The sequence below is a fragment of the Scedosporium apiospermum genome (genome assembly GCF_000732125.1).
Source record: "Scedosporium apiospermum strain IHEM 14462 chromosome Unknown SEQ_SAPIO_0022, whole genome shotgun sequence".
NCBI lineage: Eukaryota > Fungi > Ascomycota > Sordariomycetes > Microascales > Microascaceae > Scedosporium > Scedosporium apiospermum.
The window spans coordinates 558,992-585,875 of NW_015971723.1; the positions used below are offsets into that span (position 1 = coordinate 558,992).

The window sequence follows — 26,884 nt, forward strand, 5'->3', positions numbered from 1 at the left end:
ACGGAAGGAGCGCCCGGAGTACGACCGAAGTCTACGGGCCTTCTACGCCGAATCTGGAAGGGTTTCCCCTCGGTTCTCGTCGCCGAGTGGTTGGAGTCGAATTGTACTAAGTCAATGGTGGAGCACTAGTTTGATGTCAAACTTCGAAGTTTACTCTGTACCTGACTTGTACCAGCCTTGAATTGATAGCTCATTCGGCTGGACCTTCCAGTTGCCTCAAACAGGGCAGCATTACTTGCATTGGATCAGACTCGACTTCTAGTTCATCTCGTTCAATTCTCGTCAAGAAGGGAGGAGCCGTTCCAAGATTCAGTCAGCCGCCGTTCATGACAAGAGGGGGAAAATGAAGGGGGGTCCTCAGGAACGTTATGGGCCGGTCTCCTCGTTGAGAGCGCATAACTGAACAACGGACTCTGTGCTCCCTGTGCCTCCCTCAGCGACCGCCTGTTCAATTGTTTCATCTCAATGGCTGCCTCCGGAATGTTTCCACGACTGGGCTAGAAGACAGCAATTGATTTAATGCATGTCCACACTCCAATTAGGGCGAGTTCAACCCGGATTTAGGACGGTTTCTCGTCGAAATCTACACCTAGGTATCCACTCATCCTGGAACCTGTTCTGATTTGGTTAAGGACCAACGAGGGCGGATCGGCCTGTATTGGCTTCGTTCGGTCCCCTTGGCGGCTCTTCCAGAAAGTGTCAATCAGCGGAATAAGCAAATGTATGGTTGCCGCTGCTGCCCCACATCCACGCCTCTTTTCGCTCTCTTTTCAAGCATTCCCTCCGGGATTTCCCTGGTGACTCGATCTGGCTAAGGGCGATCAATTATTTTGGCGTTTTTAGGGTGATGGCTGATTTTATATTCTTCAGAATCGGACGCCGCGCAAGGTATGCAGAGGGGGAAAGTCATGTGCCCCTCGTTTGGGGGATGTGGAATATCGCAACGCGGTTTATTCTGCCGCACTGGATTGCGTCAAGAACGAGATGGGCAAAAAAAAAGTCATCGTCTTTCTCGGCTGTCCCTAGCGGCGCCGGGGAATGAGGCTTAATGCCTCGTCTCGGGGTTGTCAGAAACAAACTGTTTATCCATCCATACTTCGTAAGGATCTTGGGATGAAGGCATTGATGTACGCTAGCTTATCGACGAATACGATCGACCCGCAGCACCCCTGCCCGCTGATCTCGAGGCAGCATGCCTTACAGTAGTTTGCCGCTTTTAGCTCCAGTCTAGTCGAATGCGGCAACTCAAGTCTGCACCTCCCATCTCGCAGTTATGAAGTGGACGACGCAGGTTGGCCAGCACAAGGTGGGAACTGGTCAAGGGAACGGGAACACAGGATACCGTTGTGTCCTTTCGATAGGCTGTCCCAAACGGGAAGCCCGAGGAAGGGGAAAGAGAGGAAGAAAAGTATATTGCTCAAAGGCTGTTCGGAACACTGCTGCGAATTCTCTGTCCAAAGCCAGAATCCCAGCTTCTGAGCCTACAAAGTGTGTTAATATCTCGTTGGCGCTGGTTTTACTTGGGTTTCGCCCTGATCACTTTGTAACGACCCGTCATTTCTACTCAACATCTCATCCTCTTCGATTTCGCTCCATCAACACCTATCTATACCTTGCCTCATACCAAACTCATCCCGCGCGGCATGCCTCTTCGAAGGATTTCAAGCCCTAGCCAAGTCGAGCGGCATAGTCACTGATTGTTTGCAGACCTTGCCTTAGCCCAGTTCTCATTACATTCGGGGAAGGGACTCCGGTGCACACTGCATGCGAATACATGCAAAAGGAGCCTCGGCCAATTGCAACCCGCGTCAGGATCACTACTTCCCTACTTTAACTTCCTCGACGCCACACCCCACTAAGATTGCATTGTTGGGCTGCCCACAGACATGCTTTCGAGGTTGAAAGGTTCGCAATAACCCACGGGTTGGCCCGTTCATCCTGTTTTAGCTCTGTCACTTGTGGTCTGAGAGTATGGAGGAATCGTTCTCTCAAGATCCTGCGCTCCAAATTCCCCCGCAGTATGTCGCGCTCATAATGACCTTCGGCCCTGAATACTTGCGAGCTGTCTGTTCCACTACTAGCCATTCCTCACCCTCCCAACTATACCAACCGTCAACTATTAGCTCTTGCAACCGTGTTACCCTCTCGATCTCCTCCTTTCCGCTCGCCCCTAACCATCTAAAAAGTCGCAATGACGGGCCATTCTGTAGAGGTTGACGAAGCAGTAAGCATGCCTTTGTGCCATCCCAAGACATACCCGTTCCGCGTTTGTCAGACCCGGCGTTGACAGCTCCAATCGATAGGTCCTTGACGGCGATTCTGTCATCGACGAGATGTATGTTTTATATTACGACGCTACCACACAATTCCCTCTAACGCACGACATCCGCTAGTGCTCTCTCAACAAGTTCATTGAATTCGAGCGTTCTAAACTACCCAATCGAACATGGCCGCCGCTACCACAAGCTGAAGTCGGGATGTGCGTAATCGTAACTCATCATACATTGCCGCACCGATTTGTTGCTGACAGCTTCAAGCATACGTTCTCCCTAATGACCAGGTGAGTGCGTGTCATTGAAGTCAACTCCCATCGATTTTGTGGCCGGGATTCGGAGGGTGCCCGTATGTCGCTCCCCCGTTGAACGCTAACAAACCGGCGCCACCCCAGCAAGAGATTGACCGGCTCGATCTCTCTCACTTCGTCATGGTCAAGGGTATTGGGGACAAGCTTTTCCTCGCTCCTATTGATTGGGAAAAGTCCCAGCGGGTTCTGGATATTGGTACAGGCACCGGCATCTGTACGTTGTGTTTCCCCTTGTCTAGCCTCACCCACTATATTATTCGAATATGGTATGTGTATTGTGAGCGACTCGCTCACTAACTGGACGACAAATCCTAAGGGGCCTTCGAAATCGCCGATACGTATCCGAATGCTGAGGTGCGTATTCTATGAAACAAGTTTGACCTCCCTGACTGATAGATACTGATGGTCGATTAGGTCCTCGGAAATGACCTCAGTGCCATTCAGCCCTCGTGGTATGGATTCATCCCACCATAGTCTCCTCTCTCCCGCCTCAGCCTCAGAAGAGCCTTGACCCATTTTTGAGGCGCCATGGATGTCCAAGTGACTGACCCGGATGCTGCTTAGGGTTCCACCAAACCTAAAGTTCGAAGTCGACGACGTAGAGAGCGAATGGGTTCACAGCAGCCCCTTCACCTACATCTTCAGTCGCTACATGACATGTTGCATCCTTGACTGGCCTAAATTCGCCAAGACAGTATATAGGTAAGTGTTACACGACATTTTATTCACAGCTGGCTCAGAAATTATAAAAATGACGACATCCCCCCTTCTCTTTTTTTTTTTTTTTCTTTCTTCTGACCACGCAACACTAGCAATCTTGCTTCCGGAGGTTGGGCCGAGTTCCAAGACTTCGATCTCACCTACTACGCAGAGGACGGATCCCTCACCGAAGCCCACTCCACACACAAATGGATCACCACCCTCCTCGACGCAGCCAGAGCTATCGGCCGCGAGCCGAATCCGGGCCCCAAACTCGAGGGCTGGGTCAAGGACGCCGGATTCCAGCACGTGCAGAGCAGGAGGTTCAAGCTCCCCATCGGCACCTGGCCCAAGGACCCCGTGCTCAAGGAGGTGGGCCGGCTGAACATCGCGCAGGTCTTGAATGGGCTGGAGGCGTTCTCACTAAGGTTGTTTTGCGATGTGCTTGGATGGTCGGAGGAACAAGTTTTGGTGTTGTTGGCGAAGGTGAGGCAGGAGTTGCAGAGTAATACTGTGCATGCCATTATGGATTTGTACGTTGGCGTCCCCTCGTGAATGCATTGAGATGGTACTGGGCTGGAAGCTAACTTCTTGTGTAGTTATGTCTGTTTTGGGCAGAAACCCGAGGAGCAGGAGGGATAAGGAGCGGCCTCACCGGCGTAGCATACTTACGCACTTACGACTAGGATACGAAGCAACATTCTTGTGGAGGCTTGGTTTCAGTGTATCGCGAGAGTATAGCATCGCATTGATATACGACACGGATTGCGCTGAGGCGGGCTTGGAGTATTGATTAGACTCGTTACTTTTCCTCCAGCGAGTCAACTTTATCTTGATACCATACCTTTCACTTGTTCACTCCTTATAGACGATATGCATTCCGTCTATTAGCCTCGTCTGTAGATTCCCCAGGCTTGCGTTTCAGCTTCAGTCTCTTAGCTCCGACTCGCTGCGCCAAGCCCTTCACCCTCAATGCAGAACCAGGGGTAATCTGTATTTGCTATTGCCTTGAAGTGTAAGTATTCTTCGGCCATTGGAATAGCAAACTATCAACCGCTTCGGAGGTACGTTTCGTGACTTTCTTCCCGTTAATATCGACTCTTCCTACATCGGTGATGGCCCCGCAAGACGACCAACAAAACCACCCACTGCTGACCCGGCGGGCCGCTCTCATAGAAGCCGCAGCCTTACGTATCGACAGAACTTGGGGATCCGTCTCGCCCTACATGCGTCCAGTGGCACTCCCCAACCTTCAACGCGAAGTCGAAGACGCATACAAGGCCGCTGCTCCCGCCGCCATGTACCATGATAGATCTGGGCAAGGAAGGCAGTGGCTTTATGAGGACTTGACGGGTGCAGAACCATGGAAATAGTTGGTGTATGTGGAAAGTTCAAAGGGTGTTCCGCCGTTGATGGTGTTGGTGCTCTTGTTGGCTTTGACGTAGGATGCGTTGTTCTTGGGGGAGAGGGGGGTGGATGAATTTAGGAGAAGATAGGATGCGTATTTTAGCGTACAGAGCATGTATTGGTATTCTGTAAGCATATTAAAGGCGAACCCGATTGAAGTGATGAAGTCTTGAAGTGTCTGTCTCGGGAAAACTCGCAAGTCGCACCCCGGTTTGCTTCCGACAGCGATGAAGTCCATGACCAGGCTGGGCGGCCTCCAGCCTGGTGGGCAAACAAGTCTTACGGCATTCTTAATCCAGTCTGTTCCGCGCATCGATGTGTTGCAAGAACATCCAAATAATAATAGTATACCGGCGGTTGCAGGAGTTCTGATATGTATTATTGTTGGCCTCAAGCACACTCGATCTATAAACAGGAGGCCGAGGCCAAGAGATCCGTCGTAGATGCGAGTGAGCAAGCGGCGACAAACGTTCAACACTGAATTCAGAATACATTTCAAACAAAGCGAAGCAAATTCTATCAAAATTCACTCACATCCGGGGTCGCATTGGAGAACTGCGAAGTCTAAAATCTCCAATATGCCGCCCCCTTCCCTGTCCTGTCCAATCCTGAAGCTCGATCGCGACGGCGAACCCTGCACATTTTAGTGGCGAAGTGCATCGGTCTGCATCTCTTCGTACGCGCCTTCAACCCCAATTCACACCCATGCATCAATCTCAGCTGTGGCGTCGTCTAGTCGTCGCCTCCAACCTATCATCCAGGCAGAATAAAATTGCTTTTGCTTCACGCAGGGCGAGCAGGCTGGCTGGTAAAAACCCCTTCCGGCAACGTAAACATAAGATGATAGTGTCCCTGCTTTTCTTTGGTGACACGCAATGCTTCTTAATCGAGGCCTGTGAATATCCTCTTTCTAAACCTTTCCAAACTCCCGGGCCATATCCCATTCTAGAATCTTACGCGCTGCCGCCATGTCATCGACCGACCTCCCCTTGAGGCTCCTCGGCCTGAAAGACGGAAACTTGTTCGTCTTCGACCCCCGCCCGTACAATATACAAACATTCGACATAATCTCCTACACCTGGGGCAAAGAGGTCGACTCGTACGACTGCAACATCCCCGGCGTAGACTGGCCCGTGAAGATATCGCCCGACAAGCTCAAAGACATCAAACGCCTAATGGAGAGTTCCAGCACCGAACATCTCTGGGTTGACTGCGTATGCATCAACCAGGGTGACGACAAAGAAAAATCGATCGAGATAGCCAAAATGTACGAGTACTACAAGAACGCGCGCCGATGCCACATCCTCGTCGACATGTCGGAGGTGTGGGACCCGCAGGACATTGTCGACAGCCTAAAGTTCCTCGACCACGTGCTCTCCCACATCGGCGGCGCGGCGCTGGCCTCTGAAGCCTTGAGCCTCTCGGATAACTTGGTCAGGCGGCTGGAGGATTGGGCGAAGGAGGATTGGGCCTTTGAGGTGGACCAAGCAACGGTGAGGTCTGCCGCCGTGGATATGGGCGTGTTGAACTGCTACTCGACGTGCATCAACCGCGTCAGGACATTGTTCGACAACTTGTACTTTTCGAGGATGTGGACGTTCCAGGAAATGATTCTGGGGAAGAACATCACCATGTGGGGAATAAATCCGCAAGACATATCTTGCATCGGGGAGTTCCCCGTGTGGATGGATCTTGCCACGGACGCCAAGGACAAGGCGTATAAGCTCCAGGAGTGGATATTGAAGTGCAGGTACTTAAAGACTGGGTCAGTCAACGCCATCCTGAGAGTAATAGAGGAGGATAACCTAGTTCTCAACGCGCTGCAGACGCAGGTCAAGGGCATCAGCTCGGCGAGGACGGACATTATCAATGGAGGCCCGTGGTGGTGGCGCGAGAACTACAAGGGCATAAGCAACATATTCTCGGCCGTGTCCATAACGCCGCGGAAGAGCAGAAAGACGGTGGACATTTTCAGGGGTCTCCTGGGCATTTTTAGCGGACTGTTTACGGCCGAAGAGATTGAGAGGGACCTGTCTGGGAGCGACATGGATAGGATATCGTTCAACTTCTTTAAGCAGCTGTCGATTAAGACGGACCATGCGTGGACCAAGCTAGCTATAAGCAGCGGGGAAAGGGGACAATGGGATTGGATCCCTGTGGTAGAGAACCTCAGCAACACGGCCATGACTACGGACTGCTTCGCCGGCGTGGTTAACCTCGGACGTCTGAAGAAAAACGGACGGGCCAAGTCTAAAGCGAGGGCGGGCATCATAGGTACTCCGCGGAAGTACATGAGAATCCAACTCACGCAGAGGCAAGAGCAGGACAAAGACTTCCAGTTCATCTTCAAGGGCTGCAACTGCGGGAAGAAAGTAAACACCGGCCTATTCAGCAGGGAAGAAATACCCACGTACGACCAGCCCACAAACGTTGTCAAAGACGAAACCGGCAGGATCCTGGTTCAATGCGCGACCATCTTGGGATGCATTCTCGATCCCCGGAGCGACACCATTCAGTACAGGAAAAGACTGCTCGAGAAGCTCCAGCCGCACTGGAGGATGACAGACCCGAGTGCGAAGCCCTCCGGGTGGATGGACCGATGCGTGAGCGGCACTTATTGGGAAAACCCGGACCTGCGGTACCTCAGGACGCATAACCTGTCGATGAACTACAGGCTCGTAGACATAATCGGCTGCGACTCCCGCCTTGAAAACGATAGCACGGCGGGCATCCTGTGCGAAGTTTCCGTGAATTGCGGGTGCAAGATCGTCGCTCCGTTTTCGTTGATATTCGAGGCCATTACCGCTGTGGAGGAGAGTTTCCTCGGCGATGCCTCCGCGGCCCTGGATAAAGATAATAGGATAGTCCTAAGGGATGGACTGGGGTTGGTGCAGGTCGGAGACGTCGGGAAGGCCTTTAACCTTGTGGCTTTCGGGGGTGACGTCGAGTCCTACCGGATCTATGCGACTAGCTGCCGGAGGACGAAGGCTGAGAAGCCCGTGTTGTCTACTCAAGTGTGGCCCTGGGGTAGAGCCTTGGTGAGAGAGGAATTCACCCATGGCATTATGGACTTCATGAAAAGCTACGGTTATGTGGAAACCGGAGGTTCTGGGAACTTGCTGGTGCGCAGAAACCATCCCATAGCTCAGTACAAGATCGTGGGGGTTTGCATCGATGAAGAAATCCCAACCAAGAAGGGACAGCGCAGCGTAACCATACGATAGGTACCCGGCCTCGTGTTGACCCCCGAGCTGTATCGGGCCGTAAGAGTTGGAAAGAATCAATGTCTAGTATTGAACGTACCTGAAGACTGCTCGAGGGATGGAATAGCAACCGAGCCTCCCGCCGTTCGTCCATCCTCCTCGACCAGATATAAAATAAAGACAGAACAATCATAACCGTTGGCGGCCCCAAGTGATGCCATTCTCAAGCCACACCGAACTCATGGCCTTATTCACTCCTCAGCTCAAGTATCGAAACGGATGTTGGAGTCTCAGGTCCTATCCTCCTATCCAGCTCATTATCCAGGATATACTCAGACCACCAGGCTCGCAAAAGTCCAGCCACATCGTCCAATACTCCCCTCAGGCCAGCGAAACCATTGCCACCTTGTTTATCCAGTGTTTTAAGAAACAACTGGGTTCAGCGTCATACCAAGCGGCCGGAACCAAGAACACTCGCATCCCTCAAAAGTCCAGCGTCCTGAAACACCTTCGACAGTCCTTCTAGAACCAGCCTCACGGACCCTCGTTCGTCACCAAACCATCTGAAACGCTTCAATCCCACCGAACTCTTGTTACCAGAAATCCGTCCAACCGACTGGTCCCCTATCTCTCCCCGCAATTCACACTCGCCCAGCATTGAAACAGCGAAGACTAGAAGTGGCCAGATAACGCCCCTGCAGAGAGTCCTTCACTCTCCAGAAACACCGGCGTCACACCACGCAAGAATGGAAATAAATCATTCACGGAATTTCTGACAACTTGAGCCACTGAAAACTCCCTGAAGCGAAGTAATTTTAAACCTTTTGATCCGCGAGAGGGACATCAGGCTCAAAGGTTGCGCCAAATGATGACCGACACCTGAGTTCGCTAAGTTCTCCATGACGACGCAAGAGGGCAGCAGAAGATCTTCAATCAAAATCCTTCCTCTCTCTCGCGAGATTAACAAATTTCTCCGTATTTCGTTTGTAGATTCGTCGTGGCGAGTAAGAACCTCGCGATTGAGCAGCGCATAAGTTGATCGGCCATGCCAGACACTTGGACCCGCGTAATCTTCCTCTTTTGGCCAGCCCCGAGAACCACTTGATGTTTCGTACTTTGTAGAGTGACTTTTAAGATGCAGAGGACAAGGGGGTTTTCGAAGAAAGCAAAGCGGGTGAAGGGAAACAAGGTTCTTCTATCTCGTTGGACCGAGGTTGAGAGTGAAAGTTGTGAAAGGACAAGTTCGCATCATCATCAAGATCAAGAACGAAGAACACTGCACACAACGCTCTGATATTGTTCGTCAAGAGCTCAAAACGAAATAACGTAGAAAAAGAAACGGAAATGGGTATATCATACACACACGCCAGCCGTAAACCACCTGTATTCTGTGAAAAACAAGACGACAACATCATGACCCGCCATTTTGTGCTTTTTTCTTTCTTGCAAAATCCGAGTCCTCGCTCGTATTCCAAGTTCCCAAGAAAAAGAAAGATACCATGCGCCATCAGATAAGAGAACATTCCGCTCTTCTATCCAGTTCCCAAAATCCATTTCCTTCCGAACCCTCCCAAATCCCGTAAAACTCATTCCATCATTCCGATATTAATACATTAAGAAGTGAAGTGTGTAATCCCTCTGAAGGCAATTGGCATTTGGCAACATCCAGACGTGAGGGGAAAAGCTTAGGCCAGTTTGCGGGTTCTCGCGTCCGAGCCAGCGCCAAACTTGTCCTCGCTGGTGTCATACTCGATGCTAACAGTCGTCGTCGTCTCGCACTGGATCGCCATACCCATCACCGCCCCCTTGCCCATACCGAACCCCTTAAGCGAGTCCTGGCTCTGGTTCTTCCCGCCCATTAACTTGCCCAACATCCCACCGTTGGCGACCTTCTCATTCCACTTCTCCTGCGCCTTGAATCGCCGCTTATCCTTTTGATTCACCTGGCCACCGGACACGATGACGACGTTACCAAACTTGCGCGTAGGAGGAGTGCGCATAAAGGCAAAGGTGTCAATGCCAGTGTCTTGGGTAGGCGGACCATCGGCAAAGAGAATCGCTCGCCGAGTGTAGGTGTACAGCGCGACATCGAGCCAGCCATTGCAAGCAATAGCGCTCCCGGCAAAGCAGAAGTAGGCGAGGGATACCTCGTTGCCGGTCATGGATGCGAGACGTCCCGCAGCTAGCGGAAGAGTGCACACGATGTAGATGAGAGGGTAGAGCAGGAAAGTCTGCTGGCGGGCTGAGTCCGGGATCGGTGGCAACTCTTTGTAAAGGGAAGACGCGAAAGAGGTCGCAAGAGACGTGGGGCTGCCCGGGGGTCTTGCCTGCCAGTTGGGGTCGGGGTTCGGGTAGTGCTTTGCCCGCGAGTTGCTGCGGCCGAGGGTCGAAGTCCTCACCTTGGGTCTGCCTCCGGTCTTCTTCAGTCCTCGTAGATGGAAGAAGATGATGGTGTAGACGACCGCAGTGACGGTTAGTGAAGTGAAGATCCATAGATAGTGGAAGTAAAGCCGCATGTCTTGGAAAGCTGGGTTCCACCAGCACTAGAGAGAGAAAAAAAAATATGCGTTAGATTCCTTTACCATGCGCGTGAGGCATTTTGCAGGTATCGGCTTACCCATGCGCCTGCTCGGACAAAGAGTCCCCCAACTCCCTCTCCATCCTTGGTGATGACAATAGCCAAGAAATTGAGAAGGTAAACAAAAGTCCACATCGCAGCAATAGATGAATAGAATACCCAAGATGGAAGCCGATAGCCCTTGACCACACCGAGATACGTGTGGATGGCGATACCAGTGATAAAGACGGACGAAGCGAGGTCGCCATTCGAGATGAACCAGCCCTGCGCCCAACAAGCCGACGTCCCAACATGAATGGCGTCCTTCGCAAGCCAATCGAAACTGATGAGGAAGGCCACGGATTGTTGAGCATCAGCGAGGAAGAGATTCAGGATGAGAATTAGAAACTGGTTCGGCGGGTCATTCTTGAGTTTAGTCCAGAAAGTCTCCTTCTCCGGTGGTACATCCTCCTCCTTTAGAGGACTCAAAGGACGCGTCGGTACTAGGAAGCCGTTGTGGTCGAAGACCTCCGGGGACTCGGGTCGTTCGTTGGTGTCTTTCTTCGAGTCCTTGCTTGGCATCTGCCATATTATTATCTTGTAGGCGACGATGATTGCTAGAGTGGTGCTCGTTATGAAAGACAGGACGCCGAACGTCCCCATCGCCGCGAGGCCATGTCGAAGATATGCAGGTAGAGGCTCGAGATCCCCGGGAGAGTGATTCGTATCGTATTCATTTACAAACTCCATTTTTTGATTCTCGTAGACTGTCCCGTCCGCGATTCCGTAAGATAGTAACGAGTGTTTGTGGTGAATTCGGCGCAGGCGCTGCTGCTCCGTCCTTGATCTTTAGAGGGCAGAAAAGAATGAAATAAAGAAGGTATCACAGATACCAGGAGAATATCCAACAGAGAAGTGAAGGAAGAAAATGTGAGTGAATATGTATGTATGCGCGCTCAGCGCGAGTGTGTGTGCATATGAACAACACAAGATGCCACTACTCCCAGACAACTCAGACTCTTTCCAACAGCAAACTACACCATTATGTCTCCGAGAGAAAACCCCGGAAAGACTCGATTAAGGTGTTTTTGGCTGGTAAGTAAAAGGGAGAGAGAGAGAGAATGATGAAGGGAGATGGACGAAAAAGGGATGAGTGGAGACAACGGGATGTGCGAGATCGCCCTTAATATCTCGGCCATGAGGAGAGGACTGGGATCTGGGCTGCAAGGGTTTACGGAGGTTTTCTTTCTTCCTCTTGACACCCCGGTGTAATATTTGTTTCGTTATAGGATGCTCCATTCGTCGTTCTCTCGGAAAGACAAGAAGAGAGAAAACACCACTTCCAAGGTAAAACCCGTACACCACACCTCTCCGTCGATCACTTGTCAGGTTAGATGCGCAAGGCAACTACTGTGTTGCCTTTGATCAAGTCTGAGCGAACGTGGGCTAGGAAGGTGGTAGGCGGGAAGTAACCTGAACGGTACCAGAAAAGCATCACCTCTTACATGGTGATTGCGACCTGAACAGAATGCACAGAATGGGACGACTTGTTCCGCCCTCGTTACGACTTGAAAATAGCCTGAGGTTGAAGTACAGCCTACAGCAAGCCCCGAACCAGAAATGAGGCGCTCAGAGAGAGACAATAGAAGGCAGGCCGCAATGTGAGGGGCATTTTACCAATGACGCTTTTGTTACAGGTGCGAATATCCCCAGATATGGGGTCGGTTCATTGGCTCGAACGATGTCGCGTGTCGGAGATCACCTCATTCCAAGTCTCGAAGCGGGAGAGGAAGCGAACCTTTCCTTTTCTCAACCGATGCGGTGGCGGCGGGAACCTAAGCAAGGCCAGACGGAGGTACATCCTGAAACAGCTGGCGGGGTAAAAAAGAGGATGGCGCACAGAATTGGTAAGTGGTAGGAAATTATCCGCTGTTCACTCTGCCTCGGGGAGATCATAGGGAATGGTTCCGGGGCACCTGTTTTCTGGATGAGCCTATCGGAAAATTGGACGATTTGGACGGCGCTGATCCTCGAGAGTTTCCACACATCTGGTTCTGGTTCTGGATTAGACCAGGAGAGAAGACCACGAAGAAAAAGGACCAACTCGAACAGGCTAATACATTTGAGTCAATGCTCCCAATGTTTTGTTGTATCATCTGTCGTGACGGTAAAATCCTGGAAAGCTTGGCTTTTTCTTTCCCAGTACTCGTTGTGATGGGGATGAAGCCCGGTGAAGTCTGATGTCAAACGTCTCTCGTGGGAGAGTGCAGAGCAAGACCAGTTTTCTTCCGAAGCTCGCGAGAACCCAATCCAGGTCAGAATACAGGTATCGTGCCTGATGATGGAATTCAATCTACCCATCACTCTTGAGGATGGCGGGCTATCGCCATAGCGAAAGCCTCTCCGACCTCTCTCCTCTCTTGGACGACGGAAACAACAGCTGCGATTTCGTACGTCATACCAGCGAGTGATAACAGTGAGTGATACGCCACACTTTGTCTCCTCGGGTTCCAGTGCGACTCTTCTGCGGCGAAGCGAGGCAACCCTTATCTTTGCCCTCAACTGGTAAAACCCCCGAAGGATTCGGGAGATACCCGCAAATATGTCCGGAGCGCAGGAGCTGAAGGACCCAAGTTTATTCGGCTGGATAATGGAATTCGCCATCGAGGATCATGGTTGCCGGAAAGGGAATTTCCCGCGCCATGAACATAGGACGGGTTGTACAACTCCATTCCATCAGTATTGCGCGTAGCTTGCTGCGTAGAGCCCGAGACCGAGACATCGTCGACTCGACAGCGGGAGGAGATTTAAGGTGTTAGATCTTGTCGATCCCATCTCAAGCCCACCTCCCATTCGTAAGACGGAGCCGGCAAATATAACTCTGCGGAATCTGGATTATTGCGATGTCCAGTCGAGGTTATCGAATTCGTATCAGCAGGAAGCGGCTGTGATACTTCCTCTCGCCGATTAGAGTGTTCTTCCAACTTTCGCCCCCCTCCGCCGGCACCTTTGTTTCGGGATTCCACATTATATGACGAGTGCATGGCCAATCGGTCTCGTTTTCCATCCACCGCTAGATTATCAACCCTCGACCAAGTCTTCAACGACCGCGCAGTGAAGCCAGCCAGAAGGGCATTAAAAAAAATCTAGGTACGAAAGCCCGTCCGAGTTTCGAACCGATGACCTCTCCAAGTGTCCTCTCCTAGCCTTCAACCCCATCCCCAATCCAAACATCTCCAGCCTGTAAATATCACAACCTCAAGAGCGTCCGAGCAAGCAATTGCCCCACCGCAACGAAGGGAAATCATCCAGTAAAATAATAGGTAATCTAACAACGAAAAAAATAATTCCCACATTTCCCTCCCCAATTCTCAAATTCCCTTTCCCAACTCCCATTTCCCAATTTGCTCCACGCCTCATGGTTTGACCAGACCGGGTTCCACGCCGGCGCCTTGCGGAAGTGGTTTGTAAGCAGTGCGGCACGGCTCGACCAGACGTTGGGGATCCAGGGCCAGATTTTTCATATATAACACATGACAAGGAGCCAAGAACCAGCAACTCTTGGGAAGGTGCACTCTACGAAGTACTTCGTACGAAGTGAGAAGTAAGAAAGGAAGCGGCGTCGCACCCACAACTAGCAAGGGGAGGAGAGAGGAAACATAAGTGAGGACAAATATTACGCCGACCCAGAGCTAGTTTCTAGTTTCGGTGGAACTGACTCGAGGCCCTCAACTGTCTCCATTTTGACTGCGAGGCTGCATCCAAGAGGCGGTGCTTGAACCCGGAGACATCAAGGTGCATGGACGAAGTTATGTGTACTGTACATAAATAGAACACTTCAACTTAATGCAGCAAAGTGGGCTCTTTCTCAGCTTCGGTCTGGAGATAGAGAGACTTCGTCCGTTTTCGCCAGTGTCGGATAGCTTCCGACGTCCAATTTGCGATACAGTGCATCCTCGCTTGCTTTTACAAAGTAATCTGCCGTATTATGTATGGCCAGCTTAGAGACAGGCATTTGAGGGTCGCAGCGGATATTTTCCCGCCTTCTTCCACTTTCCAGAAGAAAAGCATCGCCGATGTATGCCAAGCCAAGTTGAAGCTATCACCAGCTTCGATGCAACCAATCACAGGCGCACGTGCACCAAGGTTGCAAATTGCAAGGCACCTTCCCGATTGCCCTACATTTTTTCCATCCCATCGCTACTTCCTGAGGACCATTTCGTCACCGACGCCCAGAGAACTTTTGAGGCGGGTTGACTCGTTGATCGCCAGACGCATGTGATAGGCCAATTGTGCGGTCGGCGAGGCGGTCTTTCCCCTTGCCCCGGTGCCATCTTCCGTAGCCATGCTTGGCAGGTGGCAGCTTCTCCAGGGTGCATCCTCCTGCGGACGACCAAAATAACCTTCTAGCGGGATGCTGCATCGCGCCGAATGTCTGTTGTCTGGCAGCCGTGGGGCTCGAATTGCTGCAACTCTGATATCAAGACGGGTTACATGCAGCATCAATATAAATGAAATACGACCCCATTCCCAGGCCCATGGAATACGCATCCTCTCTCGAGTCTCTGGACTGAGGCGGCTTCAGTGAATTGCTCTTGCGTCCATAGCTTCCCGAGACCTCTTGGGTTATCACCACCTTCCGCCTTGCCTTGCATTCGTTTTGTGTATCCGTTGCCTTGTCCTTCCGTGACACACACATTCTCTCTCTTTGCCCAAGATGCGCCAAGCTGCTCTCTTCTCCACCTTGGCCCTGGCCAGCCTCGTGGCTTGCGAGGATGTCCTCTACAGCTCCCGCTTGAAGAAGCGAGGAATTGACGCTGCTGGCAATTTTAATATGTGTATGTCTGCACTGCTTTTCAGTCTTTCCACCTGTCGATCCTTGCTTCTCTCGGCCTACCCACTCTTCGTATAGCTCACAATCCCCCGTAGCCTTCTTCCACGTCAACGATGTCCATGCCCATCTTGACGAGTTTTCCTCCTCCGGTACCGACTGCACGAAACCCGAGAAGGGATGCTACGGTGGCTATGCCCGCATCAAGCACACCGTCGACACACTCCGCCCTCAGTACGAGGACAGTCTCTGGCTTAATGCCGGAGACGAGTTCCAGGGCACGCTCTTTTATTCCTTCTACAAGGGCGAGAAGATTGCCGAGACTTTGAATCAGCTCGGTTTCGATGCCATGACCTTGGGCAACCACGAATGGGACGGCGGTGATGAGGAGCTTGGCCAGTTCTTGCTCAACCTTACCTTCCCCATCATTTCCGCCAACGTCGTCTCGGAGTACGAATCTCTGAACAAGACGATCAAGCCCTACGTTATTTTTGAGAAGCAGCAAATTGCCGTCATCGGCTGCACTACTCCTACTGCCGAGAGCATCTCTTCCGTCGGCGAGGGAACCAAGTTCTTGGACGTCGTCAGCACTGTCCAACAGACCGTTGACCACATCAAGGCCACTACCGATATCAAGCGCATCGTCGCTCTTACTCACATTGGCTATGACGAGGATCAGAAGCTCGCAGAGGAGACCACCGGTATTAGCCTTATTATGGGCGGTCACAGCCACACCCCGCTCGGAAATATGAGCAACTCCGCCGGTCCTTACCCTACCATTGTCAAGAATAAGGACGGTGATGAGGTCTTCATCGTTACCGCCTACCGCTGGGGTGAGTACGTCGGCTACATTGATGTGACCTTCGACGATGAGGGCAAAGCTCTCTCCTACCATGGCGGTCCTATCCACCTTGACAACACCACTGCCATGGACCAGGGCCTCCAAGACCAAATTAAGAAGTGGCGCGGCCCCTTTGAGGAATTCGCCGCCCAGGTCGTTGGAGAGACCAAGGTCGAACTTGACCAGACTACCTGCCAGCAGAAAGAGTGCCTGCTCGGCGATTTCATGGCTGATGCCATGGTTCAGTACCGTCTCAAGAACGCCGCCGAGGGCGAGAAGCCCGACTTTGCTCTTATCAACGCCGGTGGCATCCGCGCTACCATCGATGCTGGTGAGGTTACCCGCGGAGAGGTTCTCACGTCCTTCCCCTTCGGTAACTCCATCGTCGAGCTTACCTACAGCGGCGAGGACCTCTGGAAAATTCTTGAGGGAGCCGTCTCCAAGTGGAACCAGTTTAACGACAAGGCCATCACGACTTGGTTCCAGGTCAGCAAGGAGATCAAGGTCGAGTACAACCCTGAGAACACCAACGGAACGAAGCTTGTCCGCGTTACTATTGGCGGCCAGCCCCTCGATAAGGCTAAGAAGTACAGGGTTGTCACGCTTGATTTCCTTGCTGGAGGAGGCGATAACATTTTCGAGACTGTAAAGGATTACATTTCCCTTGATACCCAGGATGAGGTCCTTGTCTGGTACATCCAGGAGAAGTCGCCCATTGACATTGAGCTTGACGGCCGTATTTCCATCGTCAACGGAACCGCTGGGGACTCCGATTCTGGAAGTGATGGTGGCAGCGGTGATGGTGATGACCAGAAGGGCTCTGCCAACCGATTCTCTTCTCCTTGGACTTCTGGCATCGTCGCGCTTTCGGTTGCTACCCTTTTCCTTACCGCTCTTTGATGTTGACGATAACCTTGCCGGGTGGTGGGATGCTGTAAAGCGAAACCCCGTCGTTCCATTGTTTTGTTTAGTCTAATAAGAGATGTTTGAATACCCTCCCCACAACATTTTGCTTTAAACAAACTTTGCCCATAATGTGAATACTCTAAGCGATTTCCTTTCTACTTTGTAAGATATCCATCACAGTCCTTCTTCCCCAGACAAAGGGTCCAGGATTCTTCACGCACATACACACTCGGGTTAGGCATAGATGCCACTCCACCAACACTCCAATGGGAGATAGTCCTCTAGAACTACTAGAGAATCTTAGCTTATTCCAATTCCAAGCCACTTTTTTTAATACTATTAAATCTAAATTCACTGGCATGATGTGTACCCACACCTCCGAGAATCACGGCCCCGAAGATGCCGCGATTTCGGCCCCACACCTCCGTTCCCCTCCGTCGCAGGCTTTTGCTTGTATTTTCACCACCTCTCCAAGCTTCACAGCTCCCTCCATCGCAACGATGAGGGATCATGGGTTTTGTTCTACAGCCTTCAAAGCGCTCTTGCCCTTTTTCTCTGACCTCCACTCCTCTACATAAACCCCAAACCTGGAAGCAGACACTTCCTCTCTTTCTTTCTTTTCTCTCCCACAACTTCATTTACTTTCGACCTCGATTCTCATCACCGGTTGGTATTCACTTCGTCTTGATAAAGGTGGGCAGCGAAGGATCATCACTGAAACGAGATCTTATCTCTCCTTTACTTTTCTCGACTCCAGAGCGATTGGATCGTCGCTAACCGCGTTGCTTGACAAGATCGATTCTCGTTCCATCGCGTACGCGAAAGAAATCCCCCCCTTGACCTCGTTAGGGCACGGTAAGTCCCTTCTTCTCTTGTTTTCTTTTTCCTCGCACAGTTTCCTTTCCTCCCCATCTGCATTCAATCGCGTACTCCCCTTTTCTCCCCCTACATCTCTACTCCCCAAGTCGTTCTCTAACCAGAACCTCTCACTGATTACCGCCTTTCCTCCTTCAGACTTGATACAGAGACGCCATCGTTGTTCCCGTTGTTCTTTTCGATTTCAATATCTTCCAAGGTAAGTGGAAGTTTCTCTACGTCTTCTTACGACACCCCATCATCGTCTATTGCCTTTACCACGGCGTATTCCCCTCTCGCTACTCTCCTGTCGTTTCATTTCTCTCGCTCGTTGTCCTACCCTCTAAAATGGTCGATTGGAAGAGCTCACCATTGGCCAAGGCTCTCTTACAGGAAGGCCTAATAATCCATCAGATCAACGTCTGTCGAACCAGTAAAGTCTACCAAGCGTATTGAAACAAAGTAAGTCTCATTCCACCGCAGATTGGTCGATACCTTGACGTGTATGTAGTGCTCCTGAACCCATTTACTGACGTTGTTCGTCCAGAAACCGCAGAGTACATATCCTTGAGGCCCGTTTCTCGTCCTCATCGGATCTCTTGACCACCCAGGTAAGTCATCACCTTCTCTAATTCCAGCGTCTACTCTGGGGTGAACATCCATCGCTAATAATCCGGTGTAGAAGAACCCGGTCTTTTACCTTAACCTTCGAGACACGACAGGAAGTGCCCGAAATGGATCCTATGCTGATGTACCTTATTTTCAAGTGTAAGTACCTATGTCGAGTAGTATCATCTCCCTCCAGAGCCATGACCACAGCTAACACCTCATTCTCCTCTCCTCCTTCTATAGTGTTCTTTGTTTACGCCTACGCTGGCGGCGCTCCCATGATGTCGAACGCCACCACAACTGATCCCACTAATAACGACGAACCCCAGAAGGGCAGCATGGTCCCCTTCTTTGTCGGTATGGCACTCGGCTTCTCTTTTTGCATGTTCTGCCTTTATCTCGCCGGAGCATGGTTTCTCCAAGGCATCGGAGGTTTCATCGGCACCCTCCTCCTCGGTATTGTCCGTTTTCTGCCTCGAGTCATCTTCACCGTCCCAGGTAAACTCATCGTTGGCTTTGGCCGCCTCGTGGTTCGTGTGGGAGCCTGGGTTTACCGCCTCCCCGATGCTGGACGAAACGTGAACAGACGCGGCCGCGGCGCTGCCTACTTGTGGCCCGGCTTCGCTCACGTGGAGACGTACATCCCAGCCATTTATACCCAGTCTCTCCTACGAAAGCTCCGGAACTTGGGCGCTGTGCACACCAGAATGGTGGTGCTCAGCGAGGGTCCCTTTGCCGCCCACTACGCTCATGTCCGCAGCGACGAGGCCTTGTATCGGGAATCTCTAAATAGCCGCCGGGATTACGTCCTATATGAGCTCGGCGGCCTTCACAGGGCGTTTGTTAGCATCGGAGATGAGCAGAACGCCGCTCTCGTCGACCAGCTCCTCTCTGGAGTCCAGACGGCTTTTGGCCAGGCCGAGGCCGAGGCTCATCGGGCCTTCCGCCGCCGTGGCCATGGTGGTGCCCGTGGTGGTGCGCATGGTGTCAACCAGGGCTGAGAAATTGTGGGAGAAGAATGGAAGGTGTTAAAAACTGGCGCGCGGAATGTGAGATTGTTTTCAGGGGCTCATTGTTTCCCCCTCTCTTTTAGTTTGATTCCTAGGGGATGATTCGATTGTTGACAAAAGTTGTGGACAAAAGTCAAGGCAGAGATTGAGTGCCAAAGGACGGGAAAGTGTTTAAAGTGTTTATCCCCTGGACATAGTCAATAAAAAGGCGAAGATTTTCACCACAATCAACGTGACCCTTCGTAGAGACGTATTCTTCTTCCAATACCCGACTCCCTACTTCGCTGCATAGACTTCGTTTGGTATATACTAAGGAATCAAATGTAGAGAATATGTACATCAACTTGGAGTGTCTCTCCACCTCGGATGAAAACTCTCAAACCTGAGAAAACACCTCAAGACTGGGCAGAGCCTTTCCAGGCCACGCAAACATGGTATTCGACTCACACGACGAACCCAAGCCAGCATTATCCATCCACGCAGGCTCCCAATAAAAGATCCCCGTCCCCTTCGGCGTGCTCTCCACAATCTCAGCAACCCTCTTAACGAACTCGACCTGGCCCTCCCACGACAATGCGACGTCCCTCAAATCGGCGGGGAAGGGATGCGCCGGCCTCGAACACTGCTGTGGCCAGTTAATCTCAGCAACAACAATCTCCTTCCCCCAAGTATCGGCCATCTTCCCCAACGAAGACTTAAGGCTGCTTAGCGTGGCATCCTGTCCGTAGAAGGGATAAAACGACACGCCCATTTGGTCGAAATCATCCAGGCTCAGTCCAGCCTTGAGAACATTGCTATACCACCACTCCTGCTGACCCCAATTCCACCCATTATCCAAATGGATCATAATCTTCGGCTGCGGGCTCAACGCCGACTCCCTCACAGCCTTCGAAGCCGCCCCCAACAACCTAGCAATATTCCCCCAATTCTCCGTCCGTCCCGTCGGCCACAACAACCCCGAGCGGATCTCATTCCCAATCGAAATGATATTAGGCGCGACGCCCGCCTTCTGGAACTCGTCGCACACCTCCTTGGTATACTCGTACAGCTTATCCGTCAGCGCCCCGATCTCCGTCGGCCACCCGGCGGGAGCGTACTGTTTTCCGGGGTCGGCCCAGTTGTCGCTGTAGTGGAAGTTGAGGTAGACGCTAAGGTTGGCAGCTTTGGCGCGTTGGGCTAGTTCGAGGTTGTAGGCGAGGTTGTAGTCGCCGTTGGGGGGGTTTACCCAGATGCGTTGGCGGACGGTGTCGATGCCGCTGGAGGCGAGGATATCTTCGAGGGGTTTCGCAGTGCCGGAGGAGTCGGTGTATTGGATTCCAGCGCGCTCTTCGACGAGGACGGAGGTCCAGTCGGCGCCGACGTATTGAAGGGCGGCGTGGGCCGCGGAGGCCGCGAGGAGGGGCAGGAAGAGGGATCTCATTGTGGGATGGGGAAGTGATCTACGACGTGGATGAGTCTTGGCTGGAAACTGTTCATCCTCGTTCGAGTTAATCATTTATATATCAGACAAGAACGAAGCCACTGCGGAAGATAGAGCGGGTCCAGCGATCATGTCAGTCCCAAATCCTGGTCTTCGGTTTGAGTAAAGTTTGCGCAAAGCACACGAACCCCAAGCTCACCGCACTCCATTAATTATTAGACCCCGCAACATGCAGATGATTATTTGCGGGATACGATCCTAATCACGGAAGTGATATTAATATGCTCCATATGCGACCTGGGTAAAACGAATTAACCTAATAGAGTTCTAACCCCATCAATCAGACGAGGTTCAATCCCGGGCTCGGTGCCACCCTACCAGGAATGGAAAACATCAGACAGTTCGGACCGAGTTCTTTACAGATAGGCGAAATGACAGTTTTTGTAGACGGATTGAGAAAGAATCGGGAGAAGGAAGCAAATGGGGGCGGAGAAGGGACTCGAGGCTATATTGACGTCTCATATAAACGAACGTCGCCCCGCGCCTCTTGGGCAATGTAAGTATGCGCACCATTCATATTGAAAAGGGTTTCTTGACCAGGAAATCGATGACGCATTGGAGAGTGACAGCAGAGTGGGCCCAGTTTCTCGGCTGCAGTATCCGAGAACACGGCGAACATTGAGAATTGGAGATGTTTGTCAATCAATCTCGACCCGTGTGCTTGCAGGCTAGTTGCCGACTGCCATTCTGATAAGGAAGCCAGGGTAGATGACAGAGGGCTCTAGGTCTGGTCAGCTATCAGCCAACAATATACCAAGACGAAGATGTGGCACCATCGAATGGGAGGAGGGAAAGCGAACTCTGAACTCTAATCTTCTTGCTTTCATTCGGTCGCACTGCGTCGCCCGCAGGAGTCGGCTGCATCTTGAGGTCTCGCTGAGAAAGGGTTGCGCCTTGAGCCGGATGCAGACGTCTTGTGGACATTTCTGCCAATACAGAAACGATGAAGTACAGCCTGAACGGCGCCTGCTGTGTCTAAGTTGTGCCCCAAGTCGCGCCTGCCTCGCGAAGTCATCACAACTTGGTCGTGCTGTCACATGTAAAACGGCCTTTGCTCCTTCCTGCGCCTGATTCTAACGGTAAACTTCAGGACTTGAACCGTTCCTTCCTCAGTTCGTTCCGGATTTCATTGATTTGACGACTTCCGCGCCAGAAGAATCACGGACGTGCCAGGCTGCTACTGACGTACTTCGACTTCACTTTTCTACCCAACTCGAGCATTCTCTGTCACGAAAAGAAGATTGAATGTATATACATACATATAAAAGGAAGAAACGCAGACCATACACACTTCCGCCTCAAAACTTCAATCACTCACCAATCCGCCAGGGCCATTTATCCCATCCGCCTCCTCTTTTCCAGAAACTCCTTCCCTAGAAACCTCTCGGCTTCCTCTAGAAGAATGTCGACCTCACGGCGCCGCTTCCTCCTCGGGGCCGGCCGAGGCTCATCTGGATCATCTGAGTCATCCGGTGGATCTGGTTGATTCTCCTGGTTCGGCTGGATCGGAATGGGCCTCCTCTCAAAGACTCTAATCCGACGATTCTCTTCATATGTCCCATACGTATATTCTTCGTGGTCCATCATCTCCACATCAAGATAATTTGGCCGTTGATCTTCGTTATCGAACATCACTTCGCGCTCCTCCGTCTCCTTCTGAACATCTCCAGCGGAGACGTAATACGTATTCACGCCATGGCCGAACTCCGCAAGCCGGGGATCCCACTCGCGAATTTCGCGCACAACCATGCCGAACAGCGTTACCCAGCACATTCCATGGTGGCTGAACCCATGCCATCTCGGTATCTCCTTAGTACACTCGTCTGTGCAGTAGCACCCATACGACATGAGATAGACGTGGCAGAGCTCATGGAGGATCGTCGTGATGAGGGGGAACAATGGACGCATGTCGAGCGGCTGGTTCCGGAAAGCCCGAACATTCACGCACATATAGACATGGCCCCGCGAATTCTTGAACGTGTGGCTCAAGATGCTGCGCTTGCCATCCCCTAGACCAATAATCCACATTCGCCTTTCCCAGTTCCCGAGGGCTGTGTATCGCCTACGCCAGTGTCTTCCGAAAATCGTGCCCATGAAAAAATACGTGTCGGCGTACTTGGCGAATTTTTCCAGGTTCCAGTCCGAGAACTCGCGCGGATTCCCTCGTTTGCTGCCCGTGAGCCATCGGATCATCAGGGCGTGCATGCTCTTTCGCGCCCGGTCTTGCCTGTTGCGACGCTCGCCGGGGCGGCGGAAAGAGTTACAGGCGAGCTGGACGAGCTTGGGCAAGGGGTGGCTCATGGGTACGAGAGCTCGGCGGGCCTCGCCTCGGCGGGTTGTCTTCATTTCTGGGGGGATTTGTTCGTGGGCGGCGTCGTGGCCATTTTCGTACTGAAGTGTATGAAAGCTTGCGAGGACTTGAAGGAGCCGCTCGACCGTTCGCGGACGGCTGTAGCGGTGGTAGGGATTCACATTCTGAGGGTCTCCAAGGTCGATATTTAAATGGCTCATCGCTGACTTTTTCGTTGTAAGCTCAGATTGGCTCCTTTGGGTGAGGGAGTAGTGCTTTAGATATGACGATTGGTATTGTTGTCGAAGAGAATGGGTAGGTGGTCAGTCAACCTTGCGTGCCTACCAATGCAAGTCCTAAATATTCGACGGAGTCCACTGCCAGCTTTGAAGTCGAGAGCTGCCGTGAACTGCCACCTCTCCATTCATGGCCTTGTTTCTTTAAAACCCGGAAGGGATCACAAAGATGACAGGATTCTTTTCGTTTGATTACTATCTTTGTTTCGTGTATGGGCAACCTTTGTCTGTCACGCTCCCTAGCTTTGTGGCATATCCCTCGGCATAAACCCTCATTATTCTCCGATTAAAGATTAGGTCTTGTTCTCCTGGGATAAAGAACCCATTTTGAGCCCCCCGGCGACTCATTCACTCTTTGAGCCCCCGCCCGGGATGGCTCACCTCCAACTCCTCCTGTTTTCTCGTCGACTCAACCGATAATCCACACACGACACAACCGACAACGCAACGTGGAATCCCCTAAACAAGCATTAGCCATCTCTACCAAAACTAGACTAGACGAGGGAGAACATACCCAACTATCCCCAAAAGAATCATCGGAATCGCAAAAGTCGTACTTTCCACCGCACTCTCCGTCGTAGAAGCATCCGTACTGACGCCGACCAGCCCAGTCCGCTCCCAGTCCGTAAACGCCATCAATACGCACCCGCCAACGATCAACAGAATGGTGAAGACGTGGAAGAAGATAAAGCACGCCGGCCGTAGCTCTCTGAGGCGATTCCTTGGATCTTTCCTGCCGAGGAGCATGACTGCCTCCACAATCCCAAAGATAGTAACCCAACACGCCTAATTTCCTCGTCAGTTACGAGTTTTATCACTCCGGAGGAAAAAAAAAAAAGCAAGCGTCGAAACCCACAGCAATAAACGCGAGAACAAGCGTAATCGCATTCGAAACCCTCATGGCATTCCAAATCAACGTCCCCAGTGCCGCAATCGCAAGCAACACGCTCGCTAGATGCAGCGCAACCTGCACGAGCCCGACTACCGAGATTCTAGAAGCTCTCGCCATGCCGATATACGTTTCGAGAAGCAGAGTTTTAGGTGTTGACGATTCTTGGCCGGCTCCGACATTTCCTGGGATGGGAGGTGATGTTCGAAGAGGAGGGAAACTCTTCACGGGGGTGGGGACAGCAATGGATTTTCTTGGGTTTTCAGCTTTGTTGGCATCTGGCTAAATTGAGGTGTCACGAAAACTGAGACGACGGGATATGCTTGGATGGTTGTGGCCCCTTTGTGTTTCGTAGATCTATTTAACCCGATGGATTAATGGCATAATAATTACTATCCTGGAATTCCTTATTTGTGTGGGCGCTCCGGTATATCTGGTAATATGATTCGGGTTTGTATTCCCAAGATATGGTAACGCAAGCTTTTGGTTGCTCGTCGACGTCACGAATATCGTCGAATCTGGCCTCGGGGGTCGTATGTGATGTAAACAGGGCCTCTCAGAGAAGTAGCTGGTTTTCTAGACTCGTCTCTCTCGTCTTCGTTCTTTATGTTAGACCGAGGGGGTCCTGTCCCATCAAAGATCAAATCTAGTAATGACCCTTAAAGGTATCCTCCTTGTTCTTCGCAACCTTGGCAACAGCCTCCGAAATCGACAAATCCCCCTCCCCAGGTCCAAGAACATCAAAGGCAAGCCCAATCGTATCCTTGTTCCTCAAACAAGCAAGAATAACCCCGGCAACATCCTCCCTCGGGATATCACCCGACATGCCAATCTTCCCAGCGCGAATCTTCCCCGTGCCCAGCTCATTCGACAGAGATCCGGGGCGAACAATCGTATACTCAAGCCCCCGCCTCTTATTATTCAAGACAAGATCTTTATCGGCCTCAAACTTGGCCTTCATATAAATACCAATAGCATTCCACACAGCATCACTCCGCTTCACATCCTCAGGCTTATACCAATCCGGAACCGGCTTCCCCTCCCGATCCCTCACATCAAAAGCGCTAACCATGATGAACCTCTTAGGCTTCCCCGTTGCCGCCGCAGCATACGCATCGAAAACCTTAATGGCACCTTCGTGATCCACGGCCCTCGTGCGCTGGGGATTCCCCCCGCCCGCGCCGGCTGACCACACGACGGCGTCGGGCGCCGTGTGCTCGATGGTGGCCGTGATCTCGGTCACGAAGGTGTCCTCGATGGATTGGACGATGGGGTTGGCGCCGAGCTCTTCCAGCTCCGGTATTTGCGCGGGGTTTCGGATGACGCTGTAGACGGTGGCGCCGGGCTCGGCGGAAAGGAGCTTGGTGAGGTGACGGGCGACTTTGCCACTACCGCCGAAAATGAGAGTGGTGGACATGTCTGTGGGGACTCGTGCACTAGTCTTATAAGGTGGTTTCTGTATTTCCGGGGGCTTCTCCGGACTGCTTCGACGTCTGACTTGTGATAACCCTGGACCGGCTTAGGTTCTTAGCTTTATTCCAACTGAATGAATGTTCAATGTTTGGTCAGGTTTGGGCTGTGAGAGTTGGATACGATGTTAATTGCGACGAGGAGAGAGCCGCTTAAGAGAGGATAGAAGGTTCAACGCATGTAAAGGACCGAGTAAAATAAGAGAAATCAATCATTGCAGTAACATCTTCAAGGGGACCCATGACGCTGCTTCACATCCACAGTGACCGAATTGTGTTGCCTTATGTAGTGGTGATGTGATGAAGTGTCTGACGCTTTTACGTCATCGGATGGGAGTGGCTGCGCGGGTTTAAGAGACCGGCCATCTTATCTCCGCAGATTGAATTCGCGATGTTGCGTGAAGAGGATTCGACACCTTCGGAATATTGCCATTGAGAAATTCAGCACAGCACAAAAAGAGAGAAGGAAAAAAAAAATGGGTAGGAAAAAAAAATGGCTGCGATAATATTTGTTCCTGGGGCTCCAGTAATCTCGATTCACTCGGGCGGTATTTCCTTTAATTTTTTCTTCTCTCTTCTGAGCCTTCTTTGGCCGGCTCCAAACTTCGTTCCCTGCCTGGCCGTCCAACACGAGGTGGTGTTCTGCGGCGACTCCCGGGTGGGTTGGTGGGTTGGTGGCGATTGGGCCGGGGACCACATTCTCGGGAAGCCGAATGCAACCCCTGGACCTGCATCCAAAGCAAAAAATGGTGCCATTTCTACCCAGATGGCGTTCGCAAGTCCGGAGGGAGTGACAAGGGATAAATAAAGTCCAGTAATCCCCGATTCTGTGGTAAACCCCGACACAGAGGAAGAAAGCAAACAGGAATGCTACTGGAGATGATCAAATTTCAATGTGTTGATTCATTGACGCAGATAACCGACCTTGGCGGCATCAGCCAAGACTGTGGCTCAATGT

The 26,884-nt window shown here is 51.7% G+C and overlaps 5 protein-coding genes and 2 pseudogenes across 5 annotated transcripts; 4 read left to right on the forward strand and 3 right to left on the reverse strand.

Annotated features, from left to right (window-relative positions):
* Positions 1-2,191: 2,191 nt before the first annotated feature.
* Positions 2,192-3,925, forward strand: SAPIO_CDS0461 (uncharacterized protein; the record flags this gene model as incomplete). Its single annotated transcript, XM_016783234.1, has 10 exons — positions 2,192-2,224; positions 2,304-2,335; positions 2,394-2,479; positions 2,538-2,560; positions 2,669-2,798; positions 2,901-2,938; positions 2,999-3,036; positions 3,149-3,286; positions 3,397-3,816; positions 3,883-3,925. 10 exons carry the CDS (start codon positions 2,192-2,194, stop codon positions 3,923-3,925), a joined length of 981 nt encoding a protein of 326 aa, XP_016646434.1.
* A 1,733-nt stretch (positions 3,926-5,658) lies between these two features.
* SAPIO_CDS0462 lies at positions 5,659-7,914 on the forward strand (annotated as a pseudogene; the record flags this gene model as incomplete).
* Positions 7,915-9,578: 1,664 nt separating this feature from the next.
* On the reverse strand, positions 9,579-11,200 carry SAPIO_CDS0463 (Uncharacterized protein; the record flags this gene model as incomplete). The annotated part of the gene is made up of 2 exons (XM_016783235.1): positions 9,579-10,436; positions 10,511-11,200. 2 exons carry the CDS (start codon positions 11,198-11,200, stop codon positions 9,579-9,581), a joined length of 1,548 nt encoding a protein of 515 aa, XP_016646435.1.
* Positions 11,201-15,167: 3,967 nt separating this feature from the next.
* Positions 15,168-17,022, forward strand: SAPIO_CDS0464 (uncharacterized protein; the record flags this gene model as incomplete). Its single annotated transcript, XM_016783236.1, has 2 exons — positions 15,168-15,288; positions 15,380-17,022. The coding sequence occupies 2 exons, from the start codon at positions 15,168-15,170 to the stop codon at positions 17,020-17,022; spliced, it is 1,764 nt and encodes a 587-aa protein (XP_016646436.1).
* Positions 17,023-18,617: 1,595 nt separating this feature from the next.
* On the forward strand, positions 18,618-19,493 carry SAPIO_CDS0465 (uncharacterized protein; the record flags this gene model as incomplete). The annotated part of the gene is made up of 2 exons (XM_016783237.1): positions 18,618-18,651; positions 18,736-19,493. 2 exons carry the CDS (start codon positions 18,618-18,620, stop codon positions 19,491-19,493), a joined length of 792 nt encoding a protein of 263 aa, XP_016646437.1.
* A 385-nt stretch (positions 19,494-19,878) lies between these two features.
* On the reverse strand, positions 19,879-20,922 carry SAPIO_CDS0466 (annotated as a pseudogene; the record flags this gene model as incomplete).
* A 1,395-nt stretch (positions 20,923-22,317) lies between these two features.
* Positions 22,318-25,874, reverse strand: SAPIO_CDS0467 (uncharacterized protein; the record flags this gene model as incomplete). Its single annotated transcript, XM_016783238.1, has 4 exons — positions 22,318-23,431; positions 24,083-24,354; positions 24,425-24,735; positions 25,115-25,874. 4 exons carry the CDS (start codon positions 25,872-25,874, stop codon positions 22,318-22,320), a joined length of 2,457 nt encoding a protein of 818 aa, XP_016646438.1.
* Between the last annotated feature and the right edge of the window lie 1,010 nt (positions 25,875-26,884).